This window comes from Eubalaena glacialis, chromosome 2, assembly GCF_028564815.1.
Source record: "Eubalaena glacialis isolate mEubGla1 chromosome 2, mEubGla1.1.hap2.+ XY, whole genome shotgun sequence".
Lineage (NCBI taxonomy): Eukaryota > Metazoa > Chordata > Mammalia > Artiodactyla > Balaenidae > Eubalaena > Eubalaena glacialis.
This window is the reverse complement of record NC_083717.1, coordinates 19,307,522-19,331,337: the sequence shown is the minus strand read 5'-3', so window position 1 is coordinate 19,331,337 and position 23,816 is coordinate 19,307,522. Positions and strand designations below refer to the sequence as shown.

General features: G+C 42.2%; 2 protein-coding genes across 15 annotated transcripts in view; one reads left to right on the top strand and one right to left on the bottom strand.

Moving 5' to 3' along the window:
- Nucleotides 1-4,514, top strand: part of ABI1 (abl interactor 1) — a 94,958-nt gene extending 90,444 nt beyond the window's left edge. For 4 of the 10 annotated variants that reach the window (XM_061179226.1, XM_061179190.1, XM_061179206.1 and 1 more), the window contains one exon: nt 2,617-4,513. In XM_061179226.1, coding sequence (XP_061035209.1) covers nt 2,617-2,792 — 176 coding nt within the window. In that variant the 3' untranslated portion in view covers nt 2,793-4,513. Of the gene's footprint in view, nt 1-2,616 lie in introns of all 10 variants that reach the window. The other 6 variants (XM_061179182.1, XM_061179199.1, XM_061179168.1 and 3 more) reach the window with 3 other exon arrangements.
- A 103-nt stretch (nt 4,515-4,617) lies between these two features.
- PDSS1 (decaprenyl diphosphate synthase subunit 1) overlaps nt 4,618-23,816 on the bottom strand; it is a 43,230-nt gene continuing 24,031 nt past the window's right edge. For 3 of the 5 annotated variants that reach the window (XM_061179256.1, XM_061179277.1, XM_061179284.1), the window contains 4 exons: nt 13,768-13,848; nt 13,551-13,664; nt 7,767-7,847; nt 4,618-5,017 (listed from right to left, as the gene is read on the bottom strand). In XM_061179256.1, the coding sequence (XP_061035239.1) occupies nt 4,877-5,017; nt 7,767-7,847; nt 13,551-13,664; nt 13,768-13,848 (417 nt within the window). In that variant the 3' untranslated portion in view covers nt 4,618-4,876. Of the gene's footprint in view, nt 5,018-7,766; nt 7,848-13,550; nt 13,665-13,767; nt 13,849-23,816 lie in introns of those variants that run through there. The other 2 variants (XM_061179266.1, XR_009698967.1) reach the window with 2 other exon arrangements.

The window sequence follows — 23,816 nt, the reverse complement described above, 5'->3', positions numbered from 1 at the left end:
ACTATCGCAGCCTCTCCTGTTGCGGAGCACAGGCTCCAGACGCGCAGGCTCAGCAATTGTGGCTCACGGGCCTAGTCGCTCCGCGGCATGTGGGATCCTCCCAGACCAGGGCCCGAACCCGCGTCCCCTGCATTGGCAGGCAGACTCTAAACCACTGCGCCACCAGCGAAGCCCTCTCTTTATTTTTTAATTAGAGTATAGTTGATTTACAATGTGGTGTTAGTTTCAGGTGTACAGCAGAGTGATTTGATAGTTGTATATATTGCAAAATGAAATAGTTTAAACTTGCCAGCCATTCAGTCTTGTCACAACTACTCAACCCCACTGTTGCAGCACAGAAGCTGTCGTGGGCACTTGCCCGGCGGCCCAGTGGTCAGGACTCGGCGCTTTCACTGCTGAGGGCCCCGTTCAGTCCCTGGTTGGGGAACTGAGGTCCCATAAGCCACGCAGTGCGGCCAAAAAAAAAAAAAAAGGAGAAAGCAGTCGTAGACAGCACACAAGTGAACGGGCACGGCTGTGCCCCGGCAAAATTTCACGGACACACAGAGGCACCGGCTTGGATTTGGCCATGGGCACTGCTTGCGGACTCCTGGTCTAAACCAGAGACTTGGTGTCTAGTAGGGTTAGAGTCCAAGCCTTCAGTCGTCACCTTTGTAAATCACAAGATGACTAAAACCTGCTTTAATAGGAGTTCAGTTGAGTATGTTAACCCAGCAGTATGACATGACTGTTCCAGAAGTCACATTCTTAGGGTACATTAACTGAACTTCAACCTAATATATACAAATCTGATAATACTCATTTATATTAGACCAGTATTGTTTAATTTTGAGTACCATATTTCAGGATCTTGCAAACAAGAATGCCTTCAGAGGAGGATATTCAGGAGGCTGAAATATCTAGAAAGTGCATCTATAAAAAGAAACAGCTGAAAGCACTGTTTCTAAGTTGAGGAAAAGAAGATTTCAGAGGGACTAGACAGCTCTTTTCAAATTTTTATCACGTAGATAGATGTAGATAAGAATATTAGATTTCTATTTCCAAAGAACCCTACGGTAAGTACATACAGAAGGGAGAGTTTAGATCTTTATGTGGAGTTAGGGTCCTGGAGAGAACGGACATTGAATGGTTAAATACTCAGCAGTGAGAGTTATTAAATGAGAGAGTATATGCACTGGGGGAGGGGAAGTTAGGTGGGACTAAGTTTCATTTACAGAGGGGATTTGGAAAATAGAAACATTTGACACAGTGTTTTTATCAGCTCTTTGTACAAGTAGAACTGAGAACCGGAGGAAATAATATTTTCATTTTGCTGAATGACTTTGAGGGTATCAGGTGTTGTCATGATCAGTTTAAAAGTCATCTATACCACTCAAAATGTGACTCTGAATACAAAGAAAATGTTTATCTCTAGCAGTCACTGGGTTTTCTTGGGTGATTATTTAGCCAAAATACCAGGATAATAATTTAACATTATTTATTCTGTATGTTTTGGTGTTTTTGAAACTGGTATGTTAAGTGAGCTTGTGATCACAATACTGTGATTCCGCTACAGGATTAAAATGGAGAATGGACTTGTTGAGTTTACTTCATATACTGTTTTGTAAAGGGGAAAAAAGATTGCCTGTTTTAGTTAAGAAAATGATGCTGTGGATCAGTACTTCAAGTCTCTTCCTTATTATAATTCACTGGTTCAGGATAATTATGGGGCAAAGCCACCTTTCTTAAGGGAAAAATGAGTTCCAGAAGATCTTAAATGTCTTAAAAACTCTATTTTAAGAAAAACACTACATGAGGTAAGTTAATGAAAAAAAATTTGTATGACATACTGTTTCACATATACTAGAAAATTACATATTTCAGAATTATGTTGTAAAGACAGAGGAAGGAATAATTAAATTCATAAACCAGTAGTTTGGAAAGCTAGTAGTTGTTTGATGCCTTTCCTTTCCACAACACTGTTTGCAAAGGAAGTGGATATTTTGAACTCAGCATAATCACAGAATTGCAAAATGGTTCTCTAAGTCTTAATTAATAAGTCTTTACTCACCTATCTCCCCTTTACAAACAGAAATTCTTGTTGACTTTTAAGGGGTGTGTGTGTGTGTGTATGTATATGTATACTTAAATCTAGGTATAGCCCCATAAACTACATGAATATTCTCCTGCGATGAGTAGGATGAGATTTACCTCCCAGTATATGTATATTTTAAAATTAGATGGTTGTTACCTGGTTTACTTATTGGCTACGCAGCTTTGCTCACTAGTTATTTTGAAAAATGGTGCTTTGCATGTGGTTGGCACTTAGTAGATATTTGAATGAATGAATTGAAACATCTAATAAACCCTAAAATTCAGAGATCTTTCCTAAATAGGTTGGTAGAAACTCTTGACTTCTCTAATCTAGTTAGTTGTCAATTTGGCCCAAAGATCAAGCTAGTGATTTAGTAGCCATGGTTGGCTACTTGACCTAACCTGGATGTAGAGATTTAAGAATTAAGACTTTTCATTACAATAGTTGGGTTGGCTATACTATTAATTGGCATTACATTTTAAAATTCAATTAAATGTTGGATATAGTGCACTAACATGATATTTCAACTCTTTTCTCCATAGTTGTGGCAATATATGATTATACAAAAGACAAGGATGATGAGCTATCATTTATGGAGGGTGCAATCATCTATGTAATAAAGAAGAACGATGATGGCTGGTATGAAGGAGTCTGCAATCGAGTGACTGGTCTGTTCCCTGGGAACTATGTTGAATCGATCATGCACTATACTGATTAAATTTTTGCTTTTAAAGTAGGTTCTTATTATCACTCAGTCATACTGTGGGACTATTACGGTTAACAGGATTGTCTTAAAATGTTTTAAAATGTGCCCATATGTTCAGGACATGCTGTTTTATTGGTATAATTGAATGTCTACCTGTAAGCATAAATCTCTGAGGCAGCTGGTGTATTGCTAAACGGCAATCTATACAAGAGGCTGTCTGTCACTGATTGTGCTTATATCTTACTTACACATTGTTAACTTCATGACCAGCCTAAATATTCTGGGGGTGTGGGGTATAATATTTCACAAATCATGATTCAGATTGTGCCATTACATGTTTCAGTGCAGCATGGTTACTAACGCTCTGTCAGACTAATATTAAAATCAGAAAACTTAAATGCTGGTGCTGGTCATACTTTTTGTTTAGACTCTCTCATTCTTGAAATATACTGTTTGTTTAAAGCATGCATACAAATTTATGTATTGAAATATACTTAACAAAATCCAAGATGCTTCCAATTTGTGTAATATTTACTTGGAGTACTCGTACTTAGGTCTCTGGAAACAGATTGAGTCTCTAAGATCTCCATGTGAAACAAAGACAGTTGGGTTACTTGTAGTCTTGTCATTTGTACCGAAGTTTTTTAATGAGTGAATTTGCATTATAAATTTTTTCCATTCATAAATACATAAGTGAACCAAAGGTTTTTGTCCTTTCCTTCACTGGTTTGCTTTAAAAAAATAATAAATAAAAGAAAGATACTGATTTATGGCAGAATTATGGTTCTATTTTCTCAATATATTAACTTGGAAAAAAAATTTTAGCCTTATCTCAACCTATCCCAACAGCAGTGGCTGATTTTTGTAGAATTTAAAATCTGAGCTGGTTATTTACAAGTCAGTCTACTGAATTCCTTTTCTAAAGTAACTTTTTCAAAGCTAAGCAAATGTGTCGCAGTGCACATGCTGTAGGTAAAATTCTTAAGAATTGTTCTATCAATCGCTCCTTTGGTTTTCCAGTGGACTGTGATATACTGGTTCAATGAAAGGAAATGACAATTATCTTTTACATATTTTTTTGGTAGAAGTGGATGCGATTGATTTTTGAATACGCACTATTTAACCCATTACCTGGCACTAGCAACATAAAAAGATTTTAAAAATAAAATAATTGGGGAAAAAAGGTGCACCATGTATTAATCATTGAACAGGGATATACCTGACCAACAGATTTGTATTGTCTTTTGACATAACTGAAATGCAACACGTGCACTTTGTGTGTCTCCTCTTAACTTAAGGGAGGGTTAGAGGGATGTTTTCTCTTCTTATCATGTGTATAATTCTATATTGCCTAGGATATTAAAGTAGAGCACTCAGTTGTGGGTTTCTGTGTATTGAGGATTTGTTTGGATTTCAAATTACAGTTAGTTATGTACTGGGCATTACAGATAACAGCATAGTAAATGGTAAGACTAGTGCAAAACGTTTATTTCTGAAAATTAAAGACCATTGTTGTTACCAAATCAATGTGACTGTTGCATACGCATTCTGCCTTTGTTAATTTTAAACATGATTTCAGTATCACTATTGATCACTTACCTTCTTCATTTTTTAGAGTGGACTGTTCTCTTAATTTTGTATATAACCTGTTGTCTAAATTTTATGTACAGTCTTTTATAATAAACCATTCTCCTATATGAAATTTTGGATACTGTTAAAATCTAACTAATGTGGATTGAAATGTAGACTTCACAGTTTTATGATCTTTACTCCTATGGTGAAACAAGATAAACCATTTGAATTTTAACATTGATTATTTATTTGTGTAATGGCTTTACATGTGGATATTAACCGTGTAAACAATACCACATATAACCATCAAGTACCGCGATTAGAGTTTACAGGACTAGATGGTTTAATTACATTTAAAAAGTTTTCTGAAAAACTTTGCCAATAAAAAAAAGTCCCATTAATAAGGTGGAAATGATTTTTTAAAATGATTTTTTGGTTACCTGCACATTAAGCAAAGTATACTTCCACAAAATTCTTTAGGCACAGTCTGGTAAAATAGCTGCCAGAAATAACAGAAAGAGTTGTCATTTATCTCTTGTGAGCACAATTTCCGAAAGTTGTATGAGGGCGTCTCTTTCTGGGGATGGTCGAAGTTTACTGATCTCTCTCACTGCTTCACGGCAGTACCGCTGGGCGAGGTAGGTTGTCTGCTGCACACCATCGCTCTACGGGACATGGGACAAAATACAACAGAACAGATGCATGTCACCCACTGGGATCAGCTCTTAAATTCCTGCTATATGAATTAAAACATACTTTTGAGATCCGGTTAGTGAAGAGCCGAACTGTGTTTCAAATGTTCTCTCTCCGACTCACAGAGCTTCCTCCGCCCACTTCCTTTAGGCCCCTTTCTCAGACTGAAGCACGTTTTTATTCTATTAGCATGCAAGCAGTGAACTCATTAATATCAAGTAACCTTCTATTTCCCCCTATTTTTCATTTAAGCATTAGTTTTTAAAAAGTTCTACATATATTAAAATCTATACAGTAAAATTCCAAGTGAAAGTTAACACACATACATGATAAATAAAAGTACAGAAGAGCTTACTATGAAAAGCAACAGTTCCCTTCTTCCAAAGGCACCAGTTTTATCTGTTGGTTTTAACGTTTCAATTCGTAATTTTAGTTGTTATCTAAGAAAGACAAGGATTTAGCCCACCCGTACTGTCTCCTAATTTGACCACTGACTGCTGTCTTTAGTTCTAATACAGATTACTGCTGTCACATCATGTAGCATCGACTTCTGACTTCATCTTACAAGATGAGGATACCAGTGCTCCTTCTCTTTCCCCTGTCTTCACACTAGAGATTTGCATTCCATTCTGTAACCGTGGCTTTATGTTGGTTCTTTCTTTCTAAAAGCTAAACACTAATAAAATAATTACATTTACTATTTCGGTTATGTCAAAATGTTTACTGCAGAATCAAGACATGTACTGTGATTTTATTTCCTTCTCCATGGTTCCCTCTGTCATTCAGAACAGAATATTCATAGCATCATGGTTGAGAGGCCTCTGGTTTTCTGTACCAAGTGACACAAAATATGACTCAAAATATGACACATTTTAGTTTGTTTTGCCTTACTGTACGGAAGCTCACTCCTGAATATAATTGCCTCCTTCTCTTCGTTACTTAGACTGACTGCTTTGTAGCTCTGCCATACAGCTGCCATCACAGGATGACTTTTCAATGAACTCTGGTTCATTCCACTGGTTTTAGTACCCATGTCTTTCTCTTTTTGGTGTTTCCACGGTTTTGTTGCACATCAGCAAATAACTTACCCAGAACCTGTGTACTGGAAGTCAACTTTTGCGTTCTTTGTGTGACAGTGACATTGGCCTTCCTACTTAGTGGATGGTTTACTAGATACAGATTCTAGGTTGAAAATGTTTCCTCGTCATTTGGACGGCCTTGCTCACTGCCCTCTAGAGTCCAGGGTTCCGCTGCACCCTGAGCCAGTACTGAACTTTTCCTTTCGTAGGTGACCACCGTTTTTCTGATTTTTGTTTTTTGAGTCTCTTCCTGAAATATTTGTTGCATGATTGTACTGATCCTGTTAAGAGCCTGTCTCATTTTCTTCCACTGCTGTTTTCATTTTGAAGACTTCCTCAATGTCACATCCCAACACTTCTTCGGAGTTAGCTTTTCACATTCATTTAAAATTTCTTAGAGCTCGTTCTTATTCACTGTTTTTTAGAAAATATTATCCTGTTCTTGTTTGATGAATGCAGTATTTTTGAATCCCCCTATTATTTTTCCTGAGTCTGTTTAACTTGGTCTCACTCTTTCATTCAGTGAGCTTTAATCCACTATTTAGCAATCCTACTAAATAAATCCGACTTGTCCATTCGTATTTAGTGAGGGAACAGGGGACTAGGAGCCCTGTGGCTGAACAGGGAGCTAGAGTTTACAAGTCTTTGGAACATTCCTGTGGACTTGTTGCCTAAGTGCATTTCTGCCCAGGCTTGCTGGGACTTCAGTGTGTGGCGTAAGAGCCACAGTTAATTCCCCTCTTTTCAGTCCCACTCCTCACTTTAGCTGTCAGTAACGTCATTACTTCTGAAGCCATGACCACTCCCAGGTATACTGCCTTCTTTATCAGCTCCCGCTGCCCTCACACTGAGTTGTTAATAGTACAGCCAAACTACCCTCTAAAAAGGTGGTAGCCATAGCACGTTATGATTAACCATATAGAGTTAAGGGGTTTTGCTGTGTGGAAATTTTAAAAATCTGAAAGGTAATTACTTGGAATTCTTTCAAGTATTTGACTAACGACAGATCTCAGACCACGGCTGCTTACTAAAAATTGCTCACTCTCTCTCATTCATGAGACCTATTGGCTCCAAACGGCTCACTCGCAAAATACAGTGATCCAAACTGAAAATGTGCAAAAAGATCTGGCTTCCACCGAAAAGTTCTGAGGATGTGTGGTGCTATATTTGAAATAAGCTTATAGCCCCTGAAGGTTAAAGTTTAATTTGCTACGTTGGTTTAAAATTTTTTCAAAGGTTCCGTTTCTTTCTTCGCACATTTACTGCAGTTATGGAGGATGGATGAGGAAAGCCCAGTTTCCCAGGGCTCGGACAGGAGGCGAGTCTGGTGACGGGAGGGCAGTGGAGCTGCTGTGGTGGCCGCGGGGGAGACTGGCTGCAAACCAACAGGCCTTACCCCTGACTGCACATGGGAACCCCTTCAAGCATCCCCAAAATGTTAGCGTCCAAGGCCAATTACATTAGAATGGGAAGACTTCTAGAAGAAAAATGCATAATATAACTTTTTCCTTCTCAGTTTTTGCCAAATCAAGAATTGATCAAACTTGGTCTTGTGTCAAAAATTCGTTACGTTATTTGTTTAAAGAACTCTTCTGCCACACTGTACCTGCTGTCGCCTTTCTTCTTTTTGAAATCATCTCACCTGTAATACGTATTGTCTCGCTCTGTCCACATCTCCTGGTGAACTGAACCGTCTCATTATCATAGCATTCATTTCTGGGAACTAACCAGAAAGAAAGAAAATCTATTTAATGCTCTTGGGAGAAATCAAATGTTCAAACACTAGTAGGTAAAAAACAGGTAAAAAATCCACAAAAGTGATGAAATGTTTAAATGTTGGGGGCGGGGGAGCAGTGAACTAGCAATTAAAAGCAGCAGAGCTAAGAGGACACCCGTTTCCGGGTCCAGGGACAAGCTGGTGCACAAGAGGGGCTGCCGCTGACCCATGTCCACTCCAATGTTCTGTTCTGTCCTTGGTCCAGGGCTGCGTAAGAGAGGAGGAGCAAAAGTTCACCTCTAAAATCTCCTTACTGGCTTCTCTTAGGGATCTCAAGCTTTAGGGGCCTACCGGGCCTCTCCCCCGAGGTTTCTAATTAAGTAGCGGTGGGGCCTGAGCGTGCACTTCTAACATGTTCCCAGATGATGCTGGTCCTGCTGGTCTGTGCTGACAAATTAGAACCACTGGCCTAAGAAGAAGGTAGGCATTCTGCTTTTGGTACGAAACTGAGTGACACCCGAAGGCTACCAAGGTCTCTGAGCAGAGGGCATCACGGGCAGAGCTCCGCGAGGCGGCTCGTGGAGGGGACGAGGGCAGCGCTGCTCGACACCGGCCGGTCCTGGAGTCACGTGACCCTGTGGCATATTTTTAAAAACTCCTCAGTCATTTCTAATACGCAGCCAAGGTTGAGAACCATCGAATTAGAGGAGACAGAGGTAGAAGCAGCAGTCGGGTTACTGTAGTAAATTCTGAAGACCAGTGGTAAGCTGATGGCAGTAAGAGGAAAACACAAAACAGGTACAAGACGCATTGAAGACAAAATCTATATTCTACAATACTTAGCAGCGAGGTAGGAGAACTGTCACCATGATCAGACTTGGGAAGCCAGGACACCAAATCACTTCACTGTCTAGACTGGAGCTCTGGTCCTGGTGCTGCCACAGCTGAGCTCCTCAGCCTCCTCATCTGTGTTAGGAAGGGGCTGAGCTACCTGATCAGAAAGCTCTTAGTTCTGCCAGCTTATGGGTCCATGAAATAAGAGGTTAAGAGGGGTCTGGTTCTGGCTGCAGCAGTGCTCACAGCAGCTGCCAGCGCTTCCCTGGCAGTGAGCCCGAGGGATGAAAGCAGTTGTGGTCCTGTAGCCACCGCCTCGGTATTAGTAATCCTAGAAGGAAAAATAGGGCACAGAGAGAAAAGTCTCAACTAGATGATGGCAAATGAGGAATTAAGAATGTTCCTTTCAGAGCAAAGTACGTGTCCAAACAAAGCAGAGGATGCTAGTAACATCCTTATGAAATTTACAGAGCCGGCAACTGGTTAGTTCTTAAATGAAAACCAGTAATTAGTTTCAGGTACTGGCCTTTTAAGAATAAAAATTGAAGTTTCATAGGAAACAAATCAGGAAAGTTCAAATCAATTTTACTGGTCAAAAGTCAAATCAAGTAGGCATTGGTCTTAGTTTCTTAATACCACATTTCAAAATTGGATTTCTAGAAGGCTGTATATCCTCAAAGCTAACGTGATACTGTCCTGGGCATCTGGTAAAATTACCATTTTTAGGGTAGATGAGCTTTTTCTGCAGCACGAACAACGATGGTAAAATGTGCTGATTGGGTGGTTTCTCTGATTCCTTTTACTATAAGAAGCACTGAGAAAGCAAAATTTGAAAATTTTTTTTTCTTCATTGAGTGTGACTACATCCTTCCTTTGAAACATGTAGTGTGTGCAATCTTAATGCACAAATATCAATATCAAACTCTTCCCTGAGGCACTCCCCTGTCCCCAAAATGTGTGAGAAGAAATGAGAAACGTTAACAGGCAGGAGGAACACTGGCCTGCCTGCAGATTTGCTGAGAAATAAAGTTCCTGTTGGCCTAGGCTCTGATTTCAAGAGTAGGAAAATCACCTGTGGATGAATCAGAGTCCAACTGTGAAATCTGTCCACAAACTCACGACAAAGGCGATCAGTAAACTGTAGTGAGCTTGTTACTCAAGCAAAACCTGGGTGACTCTAAGGCCCCAACAGTCACAGCAAGCAGAAGCCCGTGCAGCTGGTGCGGGGCTGGTGCTGGTGACAGCAGTGGAAGCACGACTACAGGCTGACATTTAGGTCTGCTGACTGATCACAGAAGGGAGAGACGCAGAAGAAAGGAGAGAGCTTTTAAAGGGTATTTGGGAACTAATGGAATCTCACCAAAAAAAGAAAACACTTCCATTTGGTTTCTGAAGATCTTGAAATCCAACCTCTATTCTTTAAAGGTTTACTTTAACATAAGGTTTTTGTTTTTATAGACAGTATGTGTGCACATATACATGGAAGAACAGTCATCTCTGGGACCTCCCCAGAAATCCAGAAGCTTTTCTTAAATCCCCTGTTGTCAAGAAACCCCTTCAGAGAAAGGTCAAAAATAGTGAATTCCAGACAGAGGGAGTTTCTATCAACAAACTCCAATTTCAAGACAACCCAGCATGCTAAATGAAAGAGGAAAAGTGGTTTCCCAAGGTTGCTTGTCTTGGTCCAGTGAAACCCCACGTTCATAAGCAGAAAAGTTCAGAGACTAATTCATCTAATCTGCAAACAAAACTCACCTACCTATGGAGAAAGATGACAGACATCTTGCCACTACTCCACTAAATGGGCAGGTTAAGGACAAATACTGAAGGCCGACACTGAGACTCCTCTGAGTGTCGTCAGTGCCTTTTCAGTGCGGGATCAGCCAGTCCTCTGCTCTGGGCGACCTCCCAGGGCTCAGGCCCATGGGGCACTTGCGCTGATCCCCAAGAGCAGAGGCAGTAACACTGCAGTGTGTGGTGAAACGACACTGGTCTTTGAACACATGGAGTGTTTAATTGCCTGCTGTGCCATTTACCAGAGGTTTCATTCTGGCCAAGTTTTGAGCATCACTTTCTTACTTGTAGAAAGCACATAATACCTACCACAGAAAGGAGTTGTGAGATCAGAGTTAAAAAACAAAAGAATCCTTTGCAAATTATAAAAAGAATGCATTTCCATTAAATGGAGATACTGCACATTCTCATGTTATTTTTGGAACTTGTTATACCCCAAATCAATTTTAGCTCCAAGATCTTGACAAATTTCTGACCAAGAACCTAATTTTTGACAGTATAATCTGTTGTAGAGCCTAAACTTGATGTTTTAGTTGAAAAGAACTTAGACGTATCTGACCTAACTTTTGGCCCATGCGCCGTGAGACAGAACAATCAGTCTGCTTAGGAAACAAGTCCTGTCCAGAGCCGTGTCCTGCTCGGCCTTATTTGTGTCCCTTTTCTAAGGCTGCACGATGTGCCTTTTAACTCCTTTTCCTACTGCCTTCTGCACAGACAGGAAAAGCGCTGTCTGGTGAGGGTGAGTGTGTGCCTTGTGATGCTGGGATTTCCCAGTGATACACACAGAACTGTGGTTTGGGACACTGGAAGCTTTTGTTTGTTCCTTTTCCTTGCCTTTTTTTTTAAACCATCATTTTTTAATCTCTTGTACATAACTGACAAGTCAATCTGTAGGAGTGGTCCATTCCCCCGACTTTGCCCCTCTATATCTGAACACAGAATTAGTCATACTCCTTTGTGTAGAGAAAAGCAAATGCATTTCTTTTGAAATATGCTCGTGGTGAAACACAATCAGAAGAGGCAAACATTCTCAGTCATCTTAAGATTGAAGCAGGACTCAGCTGTTAACTTAGTATCATGGGGCTCATGACAATTATTTATACTTGTAAAGATTTCTATCAGCACAGCCCCCAAGGCTTTTTAGTAGATGCAGGCTTCTTCAGGGAAAGGTGCCTTCCTCAGGCATCCTGATAACCCCAGGGCTGCAGCAGCTCAGGGCACTCGGCCCAGCTTGTTTTCCTTATTCACATTTCCTCACCAGGGCCTGGGGAACAGACTCGCGTCTGCAGCTGTGCACACGGCAGCCAGCGCCTTGTCTTCCGAATCTGAGGATGCCTTACATTTACGTGGCTCGTGAATCCTCTGCTTTTTTGTGGGTTAATGGTTAAAAAAAAAAAAAAATGTCCCTTACTCATGCTTTAATGCACACAAGGGGATTTGACAGATTTTTGCCAGAACGTGGCACACGTATGAATACTCTTCTTGAGTTCTGGGTGGGCGAGTCAGTCTGTGGGCGAGAAAGGAGCCGCTCCTAGCAGCCCTTGCACTTCTCACCTCTGCCTCAATGTCCTGAGAGGCTGCCCGGAGCCTGGTCACCAGCACCTCCATTCCCTGCCCTCATTCCTGGGTTGACCGCTGTCCGCTACTGGGCCGCCCAAGGTAAGCGGCCCAGCCCCCAAGCATCAGCCTCCTCTGAGGGTCACCCTGTTTACGGCTCTACTAGATAGTGACTAAAAGATGACCTCTCCTTTCTTGCACCAGCAACTGATCGAAAGCAAGGTTTCTGTAATATCAAAATGGAATCATCGAGGTCTACGGAAGACATGATTTATCTTTGTAAATTTTGAGAAAGAATAAAGGCAAAATCTTCAGAAGACTAAAAGTTACAAAATTTTAGATCAAAGAGCTAATTTCTGATTTCATGGCATGGCGATGACCATTTTACTGCTTTGCTCAATAACAAATTAAATACTACTAAGATGAAACTCTATTAAAAAGCTGTCCAAATACTAGCTAATGCCCTACTTCTTTCAAAGAGCGTCTGGCACAGCCAGAAGCAGCATGGCCAGGGGCCAAAGCAGGCTCTGGAAACGTCTGCCTTGCAAGTCACCGCAGCATCTCTGAAGCTTCTCCTCAGCTTTTCATCCATATTAAGGAGAATATGAAGGTAGCTTAACTTACTCCCTTAATTGACAGCCCCTCAACCTGGAGAAAGGAGGAATTATGTGGTTCTAGTGCATTCCACTGACTTCTCGACATTTTTGAGGCAATGGCTGAGGCTCTCTGAGAGCAGCAAACAGTCCCATTAAACTTCTAGAACTGGAGAATTTCTCGTGCTTGGAGGCCTTCCTGTGCCTGTTTAAGGGGCTCTGAGGCACAGCCAAGGTCCAGCCCTATCATCAAGATGTAGACACCATCTACCTTGTCAGTGCCCAGAACACACGGAAAGAGTCACAATGCTTCCTTACATGCACACAGTGCTTAAGTTACATAGTATCTGCATGAACAGCATCTCAGTTAATCCTCACAATGACCTTGGGAGGAAGGCTGTCATCTTCTCAATGTTACAGATAAGGAAACGGACAGAGTTTAGACGTGGAATGACTGGCCTGGACACCTCAGTCCTGGAACTAGGATCAAATCTAGAGCTGTGGTCTCTTAGAAATGCTTTCCATCTCCTCCTCATCTAACCTTCCCATCAGCCATGCCTGGCAGGTCCTGTTCCTGCAGGGCTTCTCAGCAATGTGTCCAAGGGAGTTCACAAAACCTACCTGCTGGGACTTCCCTGGTGGCACAGTGGTTAAGAATCCCCCTGCCAATGTAGGGGACACAGGTTCGAGCCCTGGTCCAGGAAGATCCCACATGCCACGGAGCTACTGAGCCCGTGTGCCACAACTACTGAGCCCGTGTGCCACAACTACTGAAGCCCATGCGCCTAGAGCCCGTGCTCCACAACGAGAAGCCACCGCAATGAGAAGCCCCCACACCGCAACAAAGAGTAGCCCCCTCGCCGCAACTAGAGAAAACCTGCGTGCAGCAACGAAAACCCAATGCAGCCCAAAAAAATCCCAAAAAACCTACCTGCTGACAAGCAAATAAGACGGGACCGGTGGCTAACCCGAGCTTCAGGTCGGCCGAGGTCGGCTTGCCCATCTGGTCAGAACATGAGGTAAAGTCCAGGACATCATCTATTAGCTGGAAAGGGAGAAAGGGCTGTCACAAGCACCACCATCCCAGTGTCCCCGCCACCCTGCCCGCTGGACCAACAGGCCGCACTCTTACAAAGCAGCGGACCAACCTGAAAAGCGAGTCCCACGTTTTTTCCGTATTGATAGGCAATTTCATGCACCACTGGGTCAGGGCATCCCAGGACAGAGACCTGAAATAGAGGATCCTGAGATAGGCTGCTGGCAGGGCGGCAGCCCCTGAGGGGGAGTCATGCCTCCTTCCTCTTAGAAAAGAGGCAGTGAGGCTAGATTATGTGCAGTCAGGAGAGACTGCTATCAGGAGACCAAACACGTACAAAGTACCTGTGTTTCAAACGTTTGTAATAAAAGGATTTCAGCCTCAGATTGTTTTCTTAAACTTTAAGAAAACTCTCCTTTTCCCCATTCTTTCACAGGATAAGCCATCTTTCCCACCGCTTAGAAAAAACCGAGTTACAACTAGACCAGTTCTGCTGGTCAGCCTTTTTGACATGCAAATGAAACAGACTCTAGTATCTGAAATGCTGGCTTCCAGCACTCAGCAAACCTGGCCCAACTGTTGGCATTATTTTTATTTTTCTACCGACTTACCCTTAATTTTAGGGATTGATATCTAATCTGATCTAATTGTACACAGGATGTTGCCATGTTTATTTCCCCATCTGTAGTCCTTTCTTATAATAATTTTTGGTGATTTCACTTAATTCTGAAATGCTGTTATTTCTTCATGTGTCTGTAATAGCCTCAAGTCTCATGACCCTGTTCCTACTGTTTCCATATTTCTCTCACAAGAAGTCATGTAACTGTATAAAAGCCTTTTTTTCCCCCTTTCCAGTGGGGGAGAAATAGGACTTCTAAGTCTTCTGTAAAACTCCAAAAAGCCCAGTTGGCACTGGCCACTCAGTGCATTTCCCGCTGCTCTGCTAAGCATACAAAGCAGGCCCGGCCACACTTCAGAGAACAGAGATGGTAAAAACCAAAATGGGGTGGGGGGGAGGAGGAGGGGAGGGACACTCCCTACTGGAGAGGGAAGGTCCGTACTGACGCCCGAGAGAGCCGGACGGTGCTCTTCTGGCCCGCACAGTCACCACGTGACCTTCGTGTGTCACTGAGTCTTTCTGCGCTTCAGTTTTCTCATCTGTAAAACGCAGGCTCTTAAGTGCCTACTGCAGAGGGTTGCTGTGAGGAATACACGTGATGCTACCTGTAAACCCTCAGCACAGTGCCGGGCAGCTAGTTATAACTGCGTATGTTTGCTGTGCCTGTGAACAGTCCTCCTCCTCCCCCTCCACTGGATGCGGAAACAGGAGCCTGGAGAGTGTCCAGGCACCGCTGCTGCAGCCAGAGCACATCACCTGCTCGGCCCTGAGAAGGTTTCCGATGACTGGATGAAGTCAGTATATATATATACACTGTATAATGTTTGGCCACACATCCTCGATAAAAATGCACACATCATAAAAGGCCAGGCGGCCACTTACTTGAGTGAATAATAAACTCAACTGCTTTCAATAGCAAAGACCTTACCACCGGCAGGCACTGACCCACAGGCTGTAGGGAGGGATCTATGAGACCACCCAGGAGACAGTGTAGAAATTTTGAAAGAAGAAATGCATCAACTTATCTGAGAGAATGAGTGTATGGCAAGGCTTGGGCAGCCTGGGATACGCTGAGCTCAGAACACAATGACACCCCCTTCCAGGCAGAAATAACTCATAAAGCAATTCTGTACACAGGGTAATGCTGTTTCCTCAACACAAAGCAGCACAGAAATACAAACTTCCTTCCTGAGAAGTCAAAGATTTTTTAAAACTCCATTCTATTTCTAAACTCAAAGAATTAAAATTTATGGAGTACATATGATGAGCACTTTACATTATCTTAGTTAAATTTCACAACATCCCATAAATATTTCTTCTGCGGCTGACGACAGTAAAAGCTAACAATCACTGAGCACGCTCTATGGGCCGGCGCTGTTCTGATTTCTCACATTTTAACTCACTGAGGAGGCAGCTGCTGAGACACAGAGGGGACCAGACGCTGCAGGACAAGGAGACGGCGGAGTCAGGACTGGGCCCAGGGGGCCTCCTCCAGAGACTCTTCTTAGCCACTCGGCTACACTGCTTCTAATGGGCCTCGAAGTCAAGGCTCAGAGAGGCCAAGTCACGTGGCCCAGGACGCATAAAGCCTTGAGGTCTGCCTGCGCTGCCCGCTGCAGCTCACAGGCGCGGACACAGAAGCCCGCGACTCCTCAGCGGGCAGCTCCCGGCCCCCAGGCTGGGAAGGGACATTTCTGCTCAACGTCCACCAGTGCAGAGCAAAGAGCACCCCTCACGCCTGCAGAGGCCTGCTCCCCCGACCCAGGTGAGGACTGTCTGCATCTGTCCTACCCAACCAGGAAAGGCAGAAGCAGTGCAACCCCCAAAAGGGAAAAGAGGTGTGCTGATGGAAATGAAGGCTTCTGTCCTCAGCATCACAGAGGTGCCTCACATCTTTCTGGAGGAGGGTGGAGAACAAAGAGTGATTCGGTAAAAGAAAGCGGAGCTCAGCTAACTGTTCTGCTTGAAGCAGGCCCGCAGCCAGGCCACGTGGTGCACACATGCGTCTTTTGGGGGAAGGTCCACACCTTTCAGGAGACTCTCCTACGCCTTGCCTCAAAAAGGTCAGAAAGTCCTGTTTACACTGGCAGGGGCACAGCACTTGACATTTATCAAGCATCTCTATCTTTAAAGGGTGTGTTTACACCACTGTAAGAGTTAATATACGTACTGTGGTATTATTTATCAAAAATAATGGAGGGACTTCCCTGGTGGCGCAGTAGTTAAGAATCCGCCACCAATGCAGGGGACATGGGTTTGATCCCTGGTCCAGAAAGATCCCACATGCCGCAGAGCAACTAAGCCTGTGCGCCATAACTACTGAGCCTGTGCTCTAGAGCCCATGCACCACAACTACTGAGCCTGCGCTCTAGAGCCCACGAGCCACAACTACTGAAGACCGCGCGCCTAGAGCCTGTGCTCTGCAACGAGAAGCCACCGCGATGAGAAGCCCGCGCACCGCAATGAAGAGTAGCCCCCGCTTGCTGCAACTAGAAAAAGCCCGCGCGCAGTAACGAAGACCCAACGCAGCCAAAATAAATAAACTTAAAAAATAATAATAATAAATAAATAAAAATAATGGAGATTATTGGAGCTCCACCATTACATAAAAAATATCAAAACAGGTTGTTGTCAGAAACCAACGGAAAATATTGTGAGAAAACATTTTTAACATAGTTATCACAGATAATGGGCTAATATTCTTAATATATAAAGAGCTCTTTAAAACTGAGAGGGAAAAAAGACCAACCACCCATTAGAAAAATGGGCAAAAGACATGAGTAGACAATTCACAAAAATTAAAGACATAAAAACGGCCCTTAAGCATCTTAAAAGGAGTTCTACTTCACTCAGAAAGGAGAGATGTAAATTAAAACCCCGCTGTAATACCATTTCTCATCTATCAGACAGTCAAATATTAAAGTCTGAGGCCACGTTCAGTTAGTGTGGCTGTAGGGAAACAGGCAAGACCCGCCCCTAAACTGCTGGTGGAAACGCATACGCACAGTCCTCATGGAGGGACGTTTGATAGATTCTAACAAAACCACATACACCGTTACTTTAAAACAGAGCCCAAAGGCACACCTCTAACAACACAAAAATACATCTGCACAAGCTTAGTCACTGCAGTGTTATTTGTAGTTATAACATACCAGAAATCGGGATATCCGTATATAGGAGTGCTGAGTAAACCACGCCATGCCCACACGGTGGGATACGATGCAGCTGTTTAAAAAGAGGAAGAGTCTACAAATTGGCAGGGACTGACATCCACTGTATATTGTTAACTGCAGAAATCAAATGCAAGAGCAACACAGAAAGCAGTAGAGTATAATACTGATTTTTGTTGTAAGAAAAAAGGGGAAATAACATACATGTATGTGCTCATTTGTGTAAAAAGAAACACAGGAAGGAGGAAGCAGACACTACGGAGACTGGTGACTTACAGGGTGGGTGGAAAGGATCGGGTAGGGCCAGGGTGAAAGGGATGAGCGGGCAGTCACCTCTTGTACACTTGACTTCCAGAGCCACGTTAATGCTTCACACGCTAGAAACAACAATCACCTCGAAACCAAAGCACAAAATCAGTCAGAATGGAAGGGAATCCCTAAAATGGAATAAAAAGGAACCGAACTATATTTCAAATAATAAAACCACTGCACTGAGACAGGGAGAAAGGTCAATTTTGAACACAGAACTTTGACAATGTTATCCTCAGGCTAAAGACAAAAGGAACTGTAAATACTGAACTATTAGGTTTTTTCACAGAGATATGAGCCATCAATTTTTAACCCCCTATGGTATATTCTAGGACTGAGCAAATAAATATGTTGCGGAGAATGGGGTCCACGTTTCTTACTTTTGGGGAAGGAAGTTACAAATATGGGAAGACAGAATGTTGGTATAAATCATGAAACCTATAGTATGATAACAGTATGGTACCTCAGGGGTTTGAATAAACACAGATGGATAGAGAAAGACCTAGCTATACACATATCCACATACAGAGATTATACACACACATATTCCCTGGCTCTGTCCACTGGGAGAGCCTAGGAGCAATGATACCCAGTGTCCAGGTCTTGGTTTCTAAATACCATTCTCCACCAAAAAGAACCAGCGCCCCTTGGAGAAATGATGGATCCCAGCACTGGGGAGGACAAGACGAGCTTGGAACATCTCCTGCCAGAAATTAAGGAAGTACTAAAAGAATGACAGGGACAGATTAAAAGGACACAGGAGTCAGGTTAAAGGGCCTTTCCCATTGGCCAAATATGGGACAACTGAGCATTAAAATAACAGTAATGGTTATAATCCATAGACTAAAATAGAACCCAAGAGTCCATATAGATAAGCTCTTCCTTAGAATAAAATACCAAGTCTACTGTAGAAGTGATGTGCAGAAGAAATGATGGAATTAAACCGTCATTTGGCAACTGTTTCAGGAAAGAATCACAAATAGATGTTAAAACCAGAGTCACAGTTTGATATGAAACAGAACCATTTACATAATCTCAAAATACCTCCCCCAAATAGGGAAAAACAGTAGACTTAAATGGAAGAACCTGGTAGACATGACCTTAATCAAGTGATCAAAATGAACATACCGGTAACAGGACAAAGGGACATGGTGCACCCGGCCTCCCCATGTGATGACCTGAAGGGACAGCATTGCTTCTGTTGTGTGCCTGCCCCAAATTCACAACCTTGGACCCCATCTTGAGAAATACCACACAAACCCAACCTGAAGGGCTCAACAACATAACTGGTCTGTACTCTTCAAGATATCAAGGTGATATAAGGACAAAGAAAGACTGAGAAACTGTTCCAGATTAGAAGAGACTAAAGATTCAGGACAGAGGGAGGAGCAAGATGGCGGAGCAGGAAGATGTGGAGCTCACCTCCCCCCACAAACACATAAAAATACACTGACATGTGGAACAATTCTCACAGAAAACCAACTGCAAACTGGCAGAAGATTTCATATACAACTAAAGCTACAAAAAAAGATCTCTACGTAACTGCATAGGCCGGAAAAAAAAAGGCATCAGGATGAAACTGGTGCCCCTGGGAGGGATGGTGAAGGAGGAGAGGTCCACAAAGGCAGGCCCTCACCCTGAGGAGCCCCCCGTCTGCCGGGAGGTCCACTGGGACAGAGAGAGGGGCTGGGGGGGCCTGGACTCTGCTCGTGAGGAGTGCATGTGTGCGGGCTTACGAGCAATCACAGCCAAAACGGGCACTGCCACCTGCCACCTCACCGCACTCCCCAGTCCAAAACACACGCCAGACGGGGCTACTAGCATAAACAGCAGCTAGGCACTGAATCTCAGGAGGACAGGGGTGGACGGGCCCTGGAAGAGGACTTGGTCTAGTTGCATGGAGACAGCCGGGAGGGCCTGGTGCGTGGTCCAGGCCGAACCTCAGAGCCCACTGTCTGCATGCACATAGCGGGGGTGGGTCCGTCAGTGGTGGACTTGGTATGCAGACTTAGTGCACACACCGGGTGATGCCACAGAAATGCTCGTCTTGGGCGGACAGCCCCTGGGGAGGAGTATGCAGCAATTCGTTCCCCAGCAGCTATGCTCTGTTTTGCCCGCCCCACACCGCAGCTTGGAGCCGGTTCTGGGGCCGAAAGGTCCTGGGAGAGGCAGTCCAAGTCCCAGGCAGCAGCACAGCCACCTGCAGCCACAATGCCCCAGCCCTTAGCACCAGCCCACTCCACACCACAGCCTAGCACTAGGTCTGGGAAAAACATAACAGAGAAAGGGACATGACCTTGGGCTGCTTCTGGGCAGAGCTGCAGATGCCTGCGCTGGTGGCGCATAGTTTCATGGTGGCCACATGGGCCTCACTTGCTTCAGCACTCACCTCCTTTGGAACAGAGCACGCTCTCAAGGGCAACAGAGCCTTATTGAACCCAATCCTTAGGGCACCTACTCCAACACCTGGGGAGCAGACCCTGCCCCTGACAGGGCTGTGACAGCCACAGAGCAAAGAGGAGGCCCTGCCCAACTTCCAGTGCAGGCTCTGGTCACCACAACACCAATCACACCCCTTATCAAGGGGATAATAGCCAGCACACTCTGAGGAAAGACATGGCTGGCATCCACACCAAAAACAAGCCTCACACCAAAAATACTGGACTCACAGTCTACATAGGGACACTCCCTTGAAGACCACAGTAGAAAACTGATTCTCCTGAATTCGTAGAAACAGAGAAAGTAAAACTGGAAAAGCAGAGGAATTACTCCCAAAAGAACAAGAGAAATACCCTGAAAAAACAACCAATAAAACAGAGCTCACCAGTCTACTAGACCCTGAGTTCAAAAAGGAGGTAATAAAAATGCTAAAGGAGTTAAGAAAAACTATTGAAAGAAATGCAGATCACTGTAACAAGGAACTAGAAACTGTAAAGAGGGACCAATCAAAATTAGACACATCATTTATCAAGATAAAAAACAATCTAGAAGCAGACTAAATAACGCAGAACAAATATGTGATCTGGAAGATAGAATAATGGATATCACCCAATCAGAACAGCACAAAGAAAGACAAATGAAAAAAAATGAAAGCAACATACGAGATCTATGGGATAATATAAAGCGTGCCAACCTATGCATAATAGGGGTTCCCGAAGAAGAGAGAGAGAAGGGGACCAAAAATGCATTTCAAAAAATTATGGCTGAAAACTTCCCAAACCTAAAGAAGGAAATAGATAGCCACGTACAGGAAACACAAATAATCCCAAACAAGATGAACCCAAACAGACCTACAACAAAACATATAACAATTAAAATGGCAAAAGTTAAAGATAAAGAGAGAATTCTAAAGGCAGCAAGAGAAAAACAGAGTCAGTTACAAGGGAACCCCCATATAAGGCTATCAGCTGATTTCTCTGCAGAATCTTTACAGGCCAGAAGGGAGTGACATGATATATTCAAAGTCCTGAGAGGGAAAACCCACAATCTAGAGTACTTTAATCAGCAAGATTATCATTTAGAATAGAAGGAGAGAGAATGAGTTTTTCAGACAAGCAAAACCTAAAAGAGCTCATCAATACTAAACCTACCCTAAAAGAAATATTGAAAAGCCTTCTCTAAATAGAAAAGAAGAATCTATAGGAAAGAGAAAAACATAATAGGAAAGGCAAATATATAAAAGGACTGAAGATCACTTAAACAAGACAGCACATAGATTAAGAAACAATCAAAGAATTTTGTAAAAATGATTATAACTACAATTAACAGCAAAACGATGAACATGAAGATGTAAAATAGGACATCAAAATCACAAAATGTGGGGGACAGGAGTAAAAAAATGTAGATCTTTCAGAATGTATTTGAACCTATCAGTCTAAAGTAAGTAGATATTGCTATGAGTCTACATACTTGAACACCAGGGTAACCACAAATCAAAAACATACAACAGATTCACAAAAACCAAAAAAGAAAGGAACTCAAGCATAATACAAAAGAAAACCATGAAACCACAGAAGGAAAAACAAAAAGAAGAAATTATCAAACAAGAACTACAAAATCAACTGGAAAACAAGGTTTAAAATGGTAATAAATACATACTTGTCAATAATTACTTTAAATGTCAATGGACTAAATGCTCCAATCAAGACACAGAATGGCAGAATGGATTTTAAAAAACCCAAAAACCTACAATATACTGCCTACAAGAGACTCACCTCAGGGCGAAAGACACACAGATTCAAAATGAGGGGATGAAAAAAGACATTTCATACAAATGGGAAGGACAGGAAAGAAGGCATAGCAATATTCAAATTAAACAAAACAGGCTTTAAAACAAAGTGCATAAAGAAAGACAAAGAAGGACATTATATAATGATAAAGGGATCAATACAAGAGGATATTACAGTTGCTAACATATATCCACCCTATATAAGAGCACCTAAATACATAAAACAAACACTAACAGACATAAAGGGAGAAACTGACAGGAATACAATAATAGTAGGAGACTTTAACATCGCAATGACATCAATGGACAGATCTTCCAGACAGAAAATCAATGAGGCAACAGAGGTCCTAAATCACACAATAGACCAGTTGAATTTAATTGATATCTACAGGACACTGCATCTAAAAAAACCCAGAATACACATTCTTCTCAAGCATGCATGGAACATTCTCTAGGAACAGACCACATACTAGGACACAAGATAAGCCTCAACAAACTTAAGAGGACAGAAATTATTTCAAGCATCTTTTCTGGCCACAATGTTATGAAACTAGAAATCAACCACAGAAAGAAAAAGGGGGGAAAAAATGAACACATGGAGACTAAACAACATGCTACTAAAAAACCAATGGGCCAATGACGAAATCTGGACAGCTGGACAGCTGGACAGCTACATGTATATCAATGAAATTAGAACACTCCCTCACACCATATACAAAAATAAACTCAAAATAGTTTAAAGACCTAAATATAAGACATGACACCATAAAACTCCTAGAACATAGGCAAAAAATTCTTAGACATAAATCACAGCAATATTTTCTTAGATGAGTCTCCCAAGGCAAAAGAAATAAAAGCAAAAGTAAACAAATGAGACTTAATCAAACTTAAAAGTTTTTGCACAGCACTGTAAGGGAAATCATCAACAAAAAGAAAAGACAACCTATGGACTGGAAGAAAATATTTGCAAATGATGTGACCATTAAGGGGTTAATATCCAAAATATACAAAGAGCTCATACAACTCAGTATCAAAAAAACAAACAACCTAATCAAAAAATGAGCAGAAGACCTAAATAGACATTTCTCCAAAGAAGACACAGAGATCACCAACAGGCACATGAAAAGATGCTCAACATCACTAATTATTAGAGAAATGCAAATCAAAACCACAATGAGATATCACCTCACACTGGTCAGAATGGCTATCAACAAAAAGTCTACAAATAAATGCTGGAGAGGGTGTGGAGAAAAGGGAACTGTTGGTGGGAATGTAAATTGGTGAGGCCACTATGGAAACAGTATGGAGGTTCCTTAAAAAACTAAAAATAGAGCTACCATATGATCCAGCAATCCCACTCCTAGGCGTATATCCAGAAAAGATGAAAACTCTATTTCAAAAAGATACATGTACCCCAATGTTCATAGCAGCACTATTACAATAGCCAAGACATGGAAGCAACCCAAGTGCCCATCAAGAGATGATCAGTTTAAGAAAATGTGTATATATATACAATGGAATATTACTCAGCCACAAAAAAGAATGAAATATTGCCATTTGCAGCAACATGGATGGACCTAGAGAATATTATACTAAGTGAAGTAAGTCAGAGAAAGACAAATATTATATGACATCACTTATATGTGAAACCTAAAAATCAATACAAATCAATCTATGTACAAAACAGAAACAGACTCACAGATATAGAAAACAAACTTATGTTTACCATAGGGTGCAGGGATAAATTAGGAGTATGGGATTAACAGATACAAACTACTATAAGTAAAACAGGTGAGCAACAGGATTTACTGTAGAGCACAGGGAATTACATTCAA